At 51.8% G+C, this 13,096-nt stretch overlaps 2 protein-coding genes across 5 annotated transcripts; one reads left to right on the forward strand and one right to left on the reverse strand.

The window, feature by feature from the left end:
* Positions 1-6,547: 6,547 nt before the first annotated feature.
* TYROBP (transmembrane immune signaling adaptor TYROBP) lies at positions 6,548-9,240 on the forward strand. Of its 2 annotated transcripts, none has more exons than XM_049620745.1 (5): positions 6,548-6,685; positions 7,073-7,099; positions 7,251-7,385; positions 7,555-7,601; positions 9,011-9,240. In XM_049620745.1, the coding sequence occupies exons 1-5, from the start codon at positions 6,625-6,627 to the stop codon at positions 9,074-9,076; spliced, it is 336 nt and encodes a 111-aa protein (XP_049476702.1). In that variant the 5' UTR covers positions 6,548-6,624; the 3' UTR covers positions 9,077-9,240. The 2 variants fall into 2 exon arrangements, with proteins under 2 accessions (XP_049476702.1, XP_049476703.1); XM_049620746.1 differs by having other exon boundaries at positions 7,558-7,601.
* Positions 9,241-10,147: 907 nt separating this feature from the next.
* HCST (hematopoietic cell signal transducer) lies at positions 10,148-11,716 on the reverse strand. 3 transcript variants are annotated; one of them, XM_049621979.1, is made up of 4 exons: positions 11,539-11,716; positions 11,082-11,147; positions 10,529-10,660; positions 10,148-10,298 (listed from the first exon to the last, which is right to left on the reverse strand). In XM_049621979.1, the coding sequence occupies exons 1-4, from the start codon at positions 11,579-11,581 to the stop codon at positions 10,261-10,263; spliced, it is 279 nt and encodes a 92-aa protein (XP_049477936.1). In that variant the 5' UTR covers positions 11,582-11,716; the 3' UTR covers positions 10,148-10,260. The 3 variants fall into 3 exon arrangements, with proteins under 3 accessions (XP_049477936.1, XP_049477934.1, XP_049477937.1); XM_049621977.1 differs by having other exon boundaries at positions 10,148-10,301; positions 11,539-11,707; XM_049621980.1 differs by having other exon boundaries at positions 10,148-10,301; positions 11,124-11,147; positions 11,539-11,700.
* Positions 11,717-13,096: the final 1,380 nt, after the last annotated feature.

A 13,096-nucleotide genomic window follows, 5' to 3' on the forward strand; every position in this document is an offset into this window, starting at 1 on the left:
GTCAGAAATTCCCAGCCTTCCTTGCAGCTGTGTGCAGGCATGTGTCCTGCACTTTGCCAATCGAACGCACCCACGTTTTCAAGAAATTTTTAATTTGGAGAATTTTGAAATGAAGGAAGACAAAAGAGTGTGAGGAATCCTGAACCATCTCTCTAACCCCGACGACCGTTCACATAGGGCCGATCTTTTCCCCCTCATTCTCCTCCTCTGTGTGGTCATGCAGCATATTTTGTCGGTAAATGTTTTGGTATTTGCATCAGGATTTTATCTGAAAGAGTGAAGAGAAAAAGGAAGCAACCTATAAAATCGATTCCTATGTGAATAGCGGCGGAAGTCTTAGCAGAAACTCCTGGGTGGCATTAGGATTTGTGTAGCCCAGGGACAGATCTGTGGCACTCCCAGAGATTCAGTGGTCTCCCTAACATCCTTGAACACACCCACTTTGCTGTTTAAACGAGTTAGTGGCATCTACCGTATGCAATGAAGAATTGTGACTGCTATATCTGGGTCAGGTGTCACCTTGGTTTAATGGCCAGAGCCAGGACCTGAGCATAGGTAGATCCAACTTGCAGAAAGGGGCCTTGAGAAGACAGTCACAGTGCAGGAAGTTGTAAGCCAGGTAGTGTGCCTAGAAGTGGCGAATACTGAGGGAGTATGGGGGGGGAGCCAAGGGCATTCCCCACATGCTGCTTAAGGACCAGTCCTCCTTCATCTCCAATGCAGTGTTCTCAAGCACCCTGCCACTTTCTTACAGACTTTGCCCCCCACACCAGCCACAGGTGATTGGTTTGGGAAATGCAGGGAATACATGCTGAGCCAAGCTGAGTCCTCTCCCAGGATTCTTTTATTTTCTTTTAATTTTTTAAGTGTTTATTTATCTTTGAAAGAGAGAGACAGAGCGCGAGTGGGGGAGGGACAGAGAGAGAGGGAGACACAGAATCCAAAGCAGGCCTCAGGCTCCAAGCTGTCGGCACAGAGCCTGACGCAGGACTTGAACCCATGAACTGCCAGATCGTGATCTGAGCTGAAGTCAGAAGCTTAACTGACTGAGCCGCCCAGGCGCCTCCCCCAGGATTTCCTTTCCTTTCCTTTCCTTTCCTTTCCTTTCCTTTCCTTTCCTTTCCTTTCCTCTCCTCTCCTCTCCTCTCCTCTCCTCTCCTCTCCTCTCCCCTCCTTTCCTCTCCTCTTTTAAATCATGGGCTCAGCAAGAGTGAGCTATTGATGACAGAAACTGTGCAGTTCCATAAGAAACAGAGAGGGCTGAACAAAGCTGGCCCAGAGAGAAGCGGAAGCAAGCTATGGAGAATCTTGGAGTCAGTCTGGATCTGTCCAGCGTTCCATCATCCCTTCTCCTCTGATGTTTAGGTTGCTTAGTTTTCCCCTTAGAGCACTTGTGTATTAACCTCCACATCTTCACAATCTTCACCCTCCAGCCTCAACTAGTTCAAGTTGGGCTTTTGAAACTGTATTCGGTGGAGTATAGATTTGGTTGTAGTAATAAAGTCCCCAAAATAACAGTGCTGTTTCCATTGTCTATTGTTTTCTAACAGACCATCTAAAAACATAGGGATTTAAAACAACAATAATTTATTATTTCTCATGATTCTTTCAGCTGACTGAGTGGCTCTTCTGCTCCACATGGTGTTGCCTGGGGTCACTCAGGTGGCTGCATTTGGCTAGTGACTGGCATGGCAAGAAAGATCCAGATTACTTCTTTCACCTTCCTGGGGCCTTGGCACTTGCTATTGACTGGGGTGCCTTGATTCTTCTCCTAGTGGCCTTTCTTTCCACACATCGTGTCTCACCTCCAAGGCCTCTTTGTGTGTCCTCACTCTCTGGGAAGGGAGCTTGGACTTCCTTACAGCATGGCAGCTGGATTCCAAGAAAGCAAAACCAGAAGCTATAAGGATTCTTAAGGTCTACCTTCAGAACTGACACAGCATCCCTTCCACCACGTTCTTTGTCAATGCAAGTTGCAAGGTCAGCTCAGATTCAAGGGCAGGGAAAATGGGACTCTACCTTTTGGTATGGGGGATGGCGTGTGCATATTGGGAGGAAGAAATTCTTGGTGACCATCTTTGGAGACTACCTACCACAAGTGTCTTGAACAAGGTAGAAATTTCTCCCTTACGTAAGAGTCCGGGGTTGGCGTGGCTCTTCCAAGGTGATGAGCACTGAGGATTCTTCTGTCTTCTTACTCTTTCATTTTTGTCATGTTGTCCTCATCCACTTGTTCCAAGTTTCCCACATTCCAATTCCAGCAAATGAGAAAGTCAAGGAGAAGCGTAGAGTGCATTCCTCCACAAAGGCTCTGCCTTTTAAATCGCCACTTTACTTCCCATGCTACCTGTTGGCCAGAATAAAGTTATATGGCCACTCTAAATGCGAAGGAGGCCAGGAAATACAGTTTTTAGTTGAGTGGGCAGATGCCTTGCTAAAAATTTTGTGGAAGAAGGAGCAGGAGGATATCGGGGGAACCCTAGCATTCTTATCTGCCAAGTGATTAATTCAAGGAGAAACAGGGGGCATGTCTGGGATACCATTAGAGCGTGATGCAGACATGAGGAGCCACGTTTAATCCAACCTGTTCCTGGTGGCCATTTAGTCCAATATTGAAAGAATATTTTCTGGGGAGCCTGGGTGGCTTAGTCGGTTAAGCATCCGACTCTTGATTTCAGCTCAGGTCATGATCTCACAGGTTTGCGAGATCAAGCTCTGCATAAATAAATAAACTTTATTTATTTAAATAAATGAAATAAACTTTTATTTATTTATTTTTTAAATTTTTTTTCAACGTTTTTTTTTATTTATTTTTGGGACAGAGAGAGACAGAGCATGAATGGGGGAGGGGCAGAGAGAGAGGGAGACACAGAATCAGAAACAGGCTCCAGGCTCCGAGCCATCAGCCCAGAGCCCGACGCGGGGCTCGAACCCACAGACCGCGAGATCGTGACCGGACGCTTAACCGACTGCGCCACCCAGGCGCCCCTGAAATAAACTTTTAAAAAAATTCCTGGACATCTACTTTATGTGCTGAGAATACAACGGTGAGCACGGCAGAAAGGTTCCTGTTCTCATGGAATTTCTATTCTAGAGGAAGTGGCAGACAGTAAAATGGGAACACGTAAATCAGAGAATTTCAGGTATGATAAATACAGGAAGAAAATGAAATTGATGGTGGTGGGTGACTTGAGCAGGAGAGGTCTCTGGGAGGGTGTAACATTTGAGCTGAGAGCTGAAAGACCAGTAGTGGCCAGTTCTACATGGACTTTGGGAAAACCATCATAGGCAGAGGGAACAGCAGGTACAAAGGCCCTGAGGTGAGAGTGCACTTGACTTATACAAGAAACAAGAAGGCCAGGGTAGCTGGAGTCGAGGAAGGGAGGAAAAAAGGGGGAGAAAGGGAGGACAGAAAGATAGGCAGGTCTCGATGTAAATATATGCTTTTATTTCTCCTGGGTAAACGCCTGCTTCTGTGGAATTGCTAGATCTCCGCGTAGGTGAATATTTACCTTTATAACGTTTCTATTTTTTCATTTCCACCAGCAGTGTGAAATTTCCAGTTGCTCCACATCTCTGCTGACACTTGAGAGGGTCAGTCTTTTTATTTTGTTTATTTTTTAATTAAAAAAAATTTTTTTTTACATTTTATTTATTTTTGATAGAGAGAGACAGAGCACAAGTGGGGGAGGGGCAGAGAGAGACGGAGACACAGAATCTGAAGCAGCTCCAGGTTCCAAGCTGTCAGCACAGAGCCTGACGTGGGGCTCGAACTCACAGACCCCAAGATCATGACCTGAGCCGAAGTTGGACGCTTAACCGACTGAGCCACCCAGGCGCCCCAAGGGTCAGTCTTTTTAATTTTAGTCATTTCAGCGGATGTGTAGTGGTATTTCATTGTGGTTTTAATTCGTGTTTCCCTAATGACTAATGATGTTGGACGCTTTTTCACAGGCTTATGGGCCATTCACATCCCTTCTTCTGTGACATTGTCTGTTCTAATATTTTGGCCATTTACAAAACTGGTTCTCTGCCTTTTCAAAAAAGCTTCCTCCGGGGCGCCTGAGTGGCTCAGTCGGTTGGGTGTCTGACTTGGGCTCAGGTCATGATCTCACGGTTCATGAGTTTGAGCCCCGTGTCCAGCTCTGGGCTGACAGCTCAGAGCTCGGAGCTTGCTTCAGATTCTGTCTCCCTCTGTCTGCCCCTCCGCTGCTTGCACTCTGTCTCTTGCATTGCCTCAAAAATAAATAAACATTAAAAAAAATTTTTTTTAACAAGTTTCCTCTGGTTGTTATGGGGACGATGGGCTGTAGGGGGCAAAAGTGGAAGCAAGGAGAGCGAGGAGGGGTTGTATCTGCCACAGAGGCAAGCTTGTTACAGGCTAGACACATTGCCTGCTTTCTGGCAAAGTCTGTCTGGGCCTTGCCCAACTCTTGGGCTTCTGCCAGGAGACATTGAGACATTTTACAGATCTCAAGGGAGGGCGAAACAGGCCCACTTCCTGGAGTCTGGCACCCTGTGAGGGTGGCTCGCAGTCAGCTGGGTGCCCCCCATCACAGCCTTCTTTCACTCAATGGTTCGCCCACCCATGAGAGCCCAGCCCGACCAGCCCCGGCCAGCATTCTGCGGTCCGTACCGGTGCAATCATACGAGATGCCAAAATATTGAAATACTTCACTTCTGGTTGGTAAAGAGCCTCTACCCCACCTCCCACAAATATCTGCCACTAACTCAGTCAGTTCCCTTGGGAGAGCTCCGACTTCCCCACATCTCAGCAGTGGAAAGGGAAGGCTCTGGGACTCGGACCCAGCACCAGCCCAAGGGCCGCAGCTGCTTGATTGGATGGTGCGTGAGCGCGCTGTTCAGACTGGATTCCGGGGCCGGCTCAGGCCTGGCTGGAGCCGGGAGGACCGGATTGCGGGGCCGAGTTTGAGGGGTTGAGGGAGGACTTTCAGCAAGAGGAGCCCAGAACTGGAGACTTGAAGTACTGATAAGGATAACTGTAATGATGAGGATAGTGATGAATATTCACTGAGCACATACAGGGTGCCACGCGGGCATTTTTCCGGGAGACGTCACAAAATCCTCTCAATATTGTGGACTGTAGCGGCAGCCTGGCCCCTGCTTTGGTCCCTGCCCCCTGCAGTGTGCTCCCCCTGCCCAGCCAGAGGGAGCCCACAAACGCCTGATTCAAGACCCTCCAGGCTGAGAGCTTCCTGTGGTCGCTGACTGAGACCACGGCTCGCTCAGCTTCAGCCACCTTGAGGCCTAGGGTGCTGCTGCAAGGGCCTCCACAGCTCGCCTCTTCTCTCCGTGCTCACTCCAGACCTGGCGGTGGTAGGGGTGGGGGTGTTGGAGACTTGGCCAGGCCTGGGCGACGGAGGCTGTTAGCAGCCAGTGCTCCCTCGGACTGGGCCCTGACCCTCCTCTGGCTTCCAAATCCCCCCACCACAAAGGGCCACTCGGAGCCTGTCCCATGACCAGCATCCAGGTTCCCCTTTTCTCTCCTAAGCCCAGGCCCAGGGAGCTGCGGGGTGTGACGCCTGGATGGGGGAGGGGGGCTTCCTGCCGCTGGCCCATCCCCCAGTGCCTTAACCTCAGGTTCCTCCTAGCCAGTCCCAGCTCAGGCTCCTGTAGGGGCCTAGAAGTCCCTGTCTCCCCCTGGGTGCCTCCCTCTGTCCTCACTTCCAGCTACTTCCTTATTTGGTGGGGCAGCCCAGCCTGGCCCAGTGGTCACCATGTTGTCCCCCCACTTGCCTCACCCCAAACGCTCAATCCTGTGTCTGTGCTGTGTGTTTTGGTGTCACTGCCTGCCTCTCTCTCTCTCTCTCTCTCTCTCTCTCTCGGCCTCGCCATCTCTTTCTCCTTCCTTATCTTTCTTTCGTCTTGGTTCTTTTTTTCTTTCTCTTCTAAGGGTCAACTATCTGTCCCTGGGTCCTGTATTTCACTATCACCTTTATTTCCTGTGTGACCTTGGGCAAGTGTCTTTACCTTTCTGTAAAATGGGGATAAGAGCATCTACCTCAGAAGGGTGCTGTGGGGGTTAAATGAGTTAACACTTAGGACAGAGTGCCTGCGGCTCATTAGTGCCCATATCCTGATGGTTCTCTTTTAATATCCTGTAAACTTCACAAGGCTCTGAGTATCAAATAATTATAGCTGATGCTTATAAAAAGCTGACAAGTGTGGGACCCTGTTCTAGAAACATTAATTCATTCCATCCCCATAAACCCCTACAAAATAGGTACTGTTTTACTCCTCATTTTACAGATAAAGAAACTGAGGACCAGAGAGGTTGAATGGCTTGTTCAAGGCTGCCCAGCCAGGAAGAGGCCATGCTGACGGCAATCATAGCTACTGACTCTCCCGTTACACCGATGGCTGACCCCTGAGTGGGGGTGGGTTGGCACATTTCCTTTTATGTTCCGGTAGTTAGGGGCTATAGCATGGCCCCTGGAGCATCTTGGCCTGATTCTTTCTGGCGTTATCTGTCTCTGTCCCTCCTCCTGTCTTGTCCCCTCCTCCCTCCTGCCACCACCCACCTCAGACTTCCTCCTTCACTTGGACGCTACACCATATCCCACCGGCCCTTGAACTCTGGTGTCCAGCAGCGTCACCTGCGTCATGGGGGTCCTTGGACCTTCCAACAGGCTCCTGTTCCTGCCTCTCCTCCTGACTGTGGGTGGTGAGTTGGGGGCTTCTGCAACTGCCTCCCCCGTCCCTGGGCTCAGCTTGGAGCAGAGCAGAGAGCAGGGTAGAAGGAGAATCAAAAGGGAGGTGGAGGGAAGCAGATCCCCAGCTCCCTAAAACGTGTGGGTCTCTCCTGGAGCCTGAGCCCCCAAGATCTGGCCTCTGGCAGAAGCGGGGGTGGGGGGACTCTAACGGTGTTGCAACAGGGCAGGTCAGGGTGAAAGTAATACAGTCCAGGGGCCTTGACGCTGACCCGCAGGTCCCACCAGACATCATTCTCCACTCTTATCTCCTAGCTCTCAGGACCCAGCCTCCCCAGCTTCTGTGCCCACCCTGCAGTCACAGCCCCAGGCCTCAGTTTACCTTCTTTTTCTCTCCTCAGGTTTTAGCCCTGCCCAGGCACAGAACGGTAGGCCTAGGCCCTGCAATTCCCCTCCCTGCCTCCCAAAGACTTCCCCATCTCTGTTCCCCAGCCTTTCCAAACCTGCCCCTGCTGGCACCTCCTCCCAATTCCCAACTCCCACTGACCGCCCCACAAACCCCCTGTGCCACATTCTCAGAATGCAATTGCTCCGTGGTGAGTCCCGGTGTGCTGGCGGGGATCGTGCTGGGGGACCTGGTACTGACCCTCCTCATCGCCCTGGCTGTGTACTCCCTGGGCCGGCTGTTCCCTCGGGGGCGAGGGGCTGTGGACGGTGAGTGGGGACGGCAGGGGAGAGCCTGGGCCCCTCTGAGGACTTGCCTGGCAGGGAGGGGTAAGCTCCCAAGTCACAACCATCCAAAGGGACATTGATGGAGGGACAAAATTGTCCTGATTCACCACCTTAACTGTCTCTGCACCCTGCACTACTCCCCATCCCCCAGCAGTGACCAGGAAACAGCGCATTACGGAGACAGAGTCGCCATATCAGGTGAGAAAACCAGCTTCTCACATCTCACTCCTACCCTGTGCATGTCTGTCCTAAACACCTCCCCAGTCCCTTTAGGACCTAGACCCTAAAGCCACTTTCTCAGCAACATTTCAAACCCTCAAAGACTAATGGGGCTTTCATGATCTGTCCACAAGGGCTTTCAGTGATCAATCATGACCTTATGCGCAGCTTAAAATGTGTGAGAAAACCCAGGGATGGCTTTACCTTTGCAAGGGCAAATGCAGGCCTTAACCTTCAGGCAGGCACTGAATTGTTCAGGACAGAATGATTTCTGGGAGAAGCTCTTAGAAGGGCAAGAGGATATAATTCAGCTCTAATTCAGTAACTCCGAAGAGAGGAGTTTTAGAATTTTTTGGAAGGAGGGATCCTGTATCGCTTTGAGAAGCTGATGAAAGCTAGAGATTCCTCAGAAAATCCACACAAAAATTTACAAAATTGTACATATAATCTAGGGGCGGTACAAGTACCCTTGAAACCCTTCTTAAGAACCACCATGCAGACAGAGGCATCTCTCCTTCTCTTGCCTCTCTGTCAATGTCCTTCTCAGCCCTTTTGGGGGTCATGGGCTCCTGTGAGAATCTAATGGAAGCTGAACAGACCCCTTCCCATCGAGGTGTGCACCCAGACCGGTCGTTTGCATATGATTTCAGGGATTCAGTTTGAAGTCTGTCTCTTTGGACTATAAACCTCCCCCTCAATTGTGAGCCTCGTTCTATGAAATCTCTTACTTACCTGCAGCCAGCTTTGCTTTGCTTCCCTTGTGGATTAAAAAGTCTTTTTGTAAGGTGAAAGAATCTTGAGTTTGGCTCCATGAGGTCCAGAAGAATGAGGGAGATTTTCAGTTACCAGGGGCAGTGAAATTTGGGGGGAAAGCGTTATTCTAATTTATTTGTCCTTTGGTAGAATTTGTTGAGCACCTACACAGCAACAGTTTACATACTAGTTGGAGAGATGGACTTGAAGCAAATTAACATAATATCATTGGGGGAAAGTATCATGAGCGAAATAAAGCTGGTGTGGCAGTGACTGGGGTGTGCGTGTGGAGGGGAGAAATTAGATGGGGTATCAAGAAGTGCTTCTCTGAGGAAGTGACATGAGCTGAGACTGGCAGGTGGAAAAGGAACCATCCATGGGAATATCTAGGAAACCTGTGTTCTAGGCAGAGAGAACAGCACACACAAAGGCCCTGAGGCTGGGACATGATGGTGAGGCAGAGCAGAAAGGGAAAGACTGAATGCACTCGATTAAAATCCAGATCTCTTCCATGGCTGCAAGGCTGACGAAGCTGCTAGGAGCTTTACAGGCCACTGGGAGAAGGCTGAATTTTGTTTTAAGTTTATTCAGCGTACCTCTTCCACTAATGGTTCCCACCCTGTCTCTCCCATTAGGAGCTCCAAGGTCAGAGGTCAGATGTCTACAGTGACCTCAACACACAGAGGCCATATTACAAATGAGCCCAAAGCACAGCAGTCAACAACCTGATGCCTGGATCCAGTCATTCCTGATGCCTACCCAGCACCTTATTCCTCCTCCCACCAAGATCCAGATCCAGAGTGCTCTCCCTGAGATGTCAGACTTTTCTTCACCACTGCTCCCAAATAAACATGGCACACAAAAACACTATTGAGTTATTCCAGATCTCTGGGCTGAAGGAGCAGGGGATATGTGAAGTTCCTGGGAAGGAGGGAAGCTCTGGGGACCCTGGGGTTCTTTGAGGGAGACTTAGAACTGGAGGTGTTTTGGAGCACCTGGCTGGCTCAGTTGGAAGAGCATGCAACTCTTGATCTCAGGGTTGTAAGTTCAAGCCCCACATCGGCTGTGGAGATGACTTAAATTTTTTTTTTTTTAATGTTTATTTATTTTTGAGAGAGAGAGACAGAGCAGGAGCAGGGGAGGGATAGAGAGAGAGGGAGTCACAGAATCTAAAGCAGGCTCCAGGCCTTGAGCTGTCAGCACAGAGCCTGACATGGGGCTTGAACTCATGAACCACAAGATCATGACCTGAGCTGAAGTCAGTCACTTAACCAACTGAGCCACCCAGGAGCCCCGACTTAAATTGTTTTTAAAAATTTTTTAATATTTATTTTTGAGGCACAGAGACAGAGCGTGAGCAGGGGAGGGGCAGAGAGGGAGACACAGAATCTGAAGTAGGCTCCAGACTCCCAGCTGTCAGCACAGATCCCGACACGGGGCTCAAACCCACGAACCACGAGACCGTGACCTGAGCCAAAGTTGGATGCTTAACCGACTGAGACACCCACACCCAGGCGCCCTTACAATCTTTTTTTTTAAATGTTTATTTATTTATTTTTGAGAGAGAGAGAGTGTGGGGGAGGGGCAGACAGAGGGAGACTGAGAATCCCAGGCAGGTGCTGAGCTGTCAGTGCAGACGCGGGGCTCCATCTCACCAACCATGTGATTATGATCTGAGCCAAAGTCAAGAGTCAGACGCTTAACTGATGGAGCCACCCAGGTGCCCCCCCCAAACATCTTAAAAAACAAACAAACAAACAAACAAACAAAACTAGAGGTATTTCAGTTGCTTTATTCCAACCCAAGTCGGGAGTGGGTATCCTGTGCCACCACACACAATGCAGGATGAGAGGGTCAGAAGTCAAAGGTGTCGCTTACAAGGGGGTCAGCCCCTGCCAGGCATGTTCATGTAGATTTTGTCCTCTTCTGGGGGTGGGGGAGAGAAAGCATGAGGCCTGACCACCTACCAGCCACCCACGTCTCTACCTTCCTGGGGACCCCCTGCCTTAGGGGTTTCCTCAGGAGTTCCCCCATGCACCACCCCCAGGGTTTCCCCAGCATATCCTCCAGGGCTTCCCTGGAGGACACCTCCCCGGGGACCCCCTCCCTAGGGCCATCAGCCCCTCCGGGCCCCATCCTGTCTCTGCCCTCACCTTGGGTGGGCCTGCGGCGGGGGCAAGCACACACAAACACCACCGCAACGATCAGCAGCGACACCACCAAATCGGCGGCCATGAGGCCTACCAGCATCGGCAGGGAGGGGGGCCCACATCCGGAACAGGAACCTGGTGGGTGGCGCCCAGACAGAAGGGGATTGAGGTGGGGGGGGGGGGGCGCCACCCCCCGGGGGCCGGCGTTGGGGGAATGGGGGGGGGGGGGGGGCGGGGGGGGGGGGGGGGGGGGCGGGTGTCTGAGATTCCCTGGGTTTGACTTGGGGGATGAAAGGGGAGGTGGAGGACTGGAGACAGGTGGGGGTGTCCCAGCACAGAGAGACATGGGTGGTGCTTCGGGCCTAGTGGGTACTCCCAAAGAAGGCTGGGGGGTGGCTGAGTCCCTGGGGCTTCAGTTTGGTGATGAGAGCAGTGATACGGGGACCCAGAGAGGGCTGCAGGTCCTCTGGGGGCTCTGATTTGGGGGTGAGAGGTGAGGTGGTGACCTGGGGTGTTCCAGGACCCTCAGGCCACACTTTAGGGACAGAAGCAGTACCTGAAGGGCCATGGCAAAAGGGAAGGAGTGCTGATTTCTCACCTGGGGTTGTCAGAGCCGCAGCCACTGTGAAAAGAGAGGGAAGGTGGGTCAGCAGGGAGAGGTGGCTCCCAAAACAGGGTGCAGGGAAAGGTGGTGTCCTGAGACGCAACCTCCATTCCAGAGGGAGCAGATGAGAAAGAGGCCAGATGGGAGGGGGAGCTCCCAAAGACACACAGAGATAGGACATCAGAAGTAGAAGTAGAGACAGACCCAGCAGGGAGATGGGGCGATTAACAGGCAGAGGCTCCAGACTCCGTTTCTCTCCCCAGAGAACCAGCCTCTGAAGCCAAATGGATCTCGAGGAAGGAAGGGGTACTGGGAGGATCTGCTCTCAGCACCCCTCCCTTCAGATGCCACCTGAGCCACCCTTTTCATAAATACCGTGCCTGCCACCCCCCATAGCCACTGGCTTCACCTGGGAGCAAAAGCAGGAACAGGATGTCACTTGAAGGGGCCATGGTGGGTAGGGGCTAGAAGGGGGCTGGCAAAAGGCTTTGGTCCAGAGAAGTCCCGAGGAACAGTGGGGGAGTAGAGAAGCAAGCAATAGCGGATATCACCCTGCTGGTGACAAGGCCACCTGCTTCCTGTGTGTGTGGGAGGGGTAGAAGTGGTGAGTCCCTGTGACTGCCTTTGGGGGTAGGGTCAGAGACCAGGGAGGCTGCTATGTTTGTCTAGGTGGGAGGCGACAGATGGACCAGGTTGTGGGCACTGGAGAGATGGAAAGATTCTGGAAGTAGAACCAACAAAATTTGTTGACCATGTAGGTATGGGTGTGTGAGAGACAGAGGGATTCAGGATGACCAAAACTTCTGGACTGAGCAACTGAAAAGTTGGGGCATCCTTGGACAGAGATGGCAAATGAGGGGAAGCAGGTTTAGGGGAAAGTGTCAAGGTCTGGGGACACTGAGTTGGAAATGCCTGAGAGATTCCTTGTGGAACTGAATGACCACAGCTGCATCTATGAATTCAGGGGATAAATCTGGTCTGGAAATGTAAATTTTCAGGTTGATGGCTTATGGATGGTATTTAAAGCCACGAGACTGGATGAGGTCACCAAGGAAGTGAGTACAGACAGAGGAGTGCCCCTGGCCCCCAAGAATGGGTGAAGAGGCGGAAACAGCCAGGGAAGCAACAGCATGTGAGGGAGGAGAACCAGGGGAGCAGAAGCCTTGAGAGCCCGAGAGAAATGATTAACATGATCACTGAGATGGGAACCGAGAATGAGCCTCCCCTGGAATGTCAGTTGGCTTGAGGGCTGGGAATTCCTGGCTGCTTAGTTCACAGCTATACCACAGCGCCCAGCAAAGTACCTCTCTTGCAGTAATAAATCATTTTTAATGATGATGAATATATGAGAACTGCCCTCTGAAAAAGAAGGTGATGTGGGGGAAAGGGAGAAATTTGAGCCCACCTATGGTCGCTCTTACCAACAGATCTTCCCTCCCTGGGGACCGGGACCCCAGTCCCCTCTTACCCCAGGACACAGTAATACTGTCCCCTCTCAGCCCAGGGCCCAGAAATCGAAACCTCCATCACCCCCTTGGATAGAGCCTCAGAAGTCTAGGCCCTCAGTGCTCTCCTCCTTCAGGACTCGGCTGTTCTAGGCCCACTTCTCCTTCAGACCTAAGATGGGGCCCCCAGCTGCCTCTTTCCTGGGAGACTCAGGAGTCTGGCTCGCAGTGTCAGCCCCGCCCATTCAGAGACTCGGCTTGCTAGAGCGCGACACGGGGACTCCCAGGCCTGTGGGCGGGGCCCTACCCATGACCGGGCGGTGCTAGAACCCCAGTTTAAAAACTCGCGGGGCACCAACTCTAGATCGGGGACCCGGCGGCGGCTCCGCGGGAAAGAGCGAGGCTGGCGCAGCGCCGAGGCCGCGGCCCTGGGGGCCCGCAATCCGCGCCACGGAATCCCCGAGGTAATGGGGGTGGGGTGGGGAGGTGAGACACGCTCGGCCCCTTGAAGGAGCGAGGGGC

The sequence above is a fragment of the Panthera uncia genome, assembly GCF_023721935.1.
Source record: "Panthera uncia isolate 11264 chromosome E2 unlocalized genomic scaffold, Puncia_PCG_1.0 HiC_scaffold_19, whole genome shotgun sequence".
Lineage (NCBI taxonomy): Eukaryota > Metazoa > Chordata > Mammalia > Carnivora > Felidae > Panthera > Panthera uncia.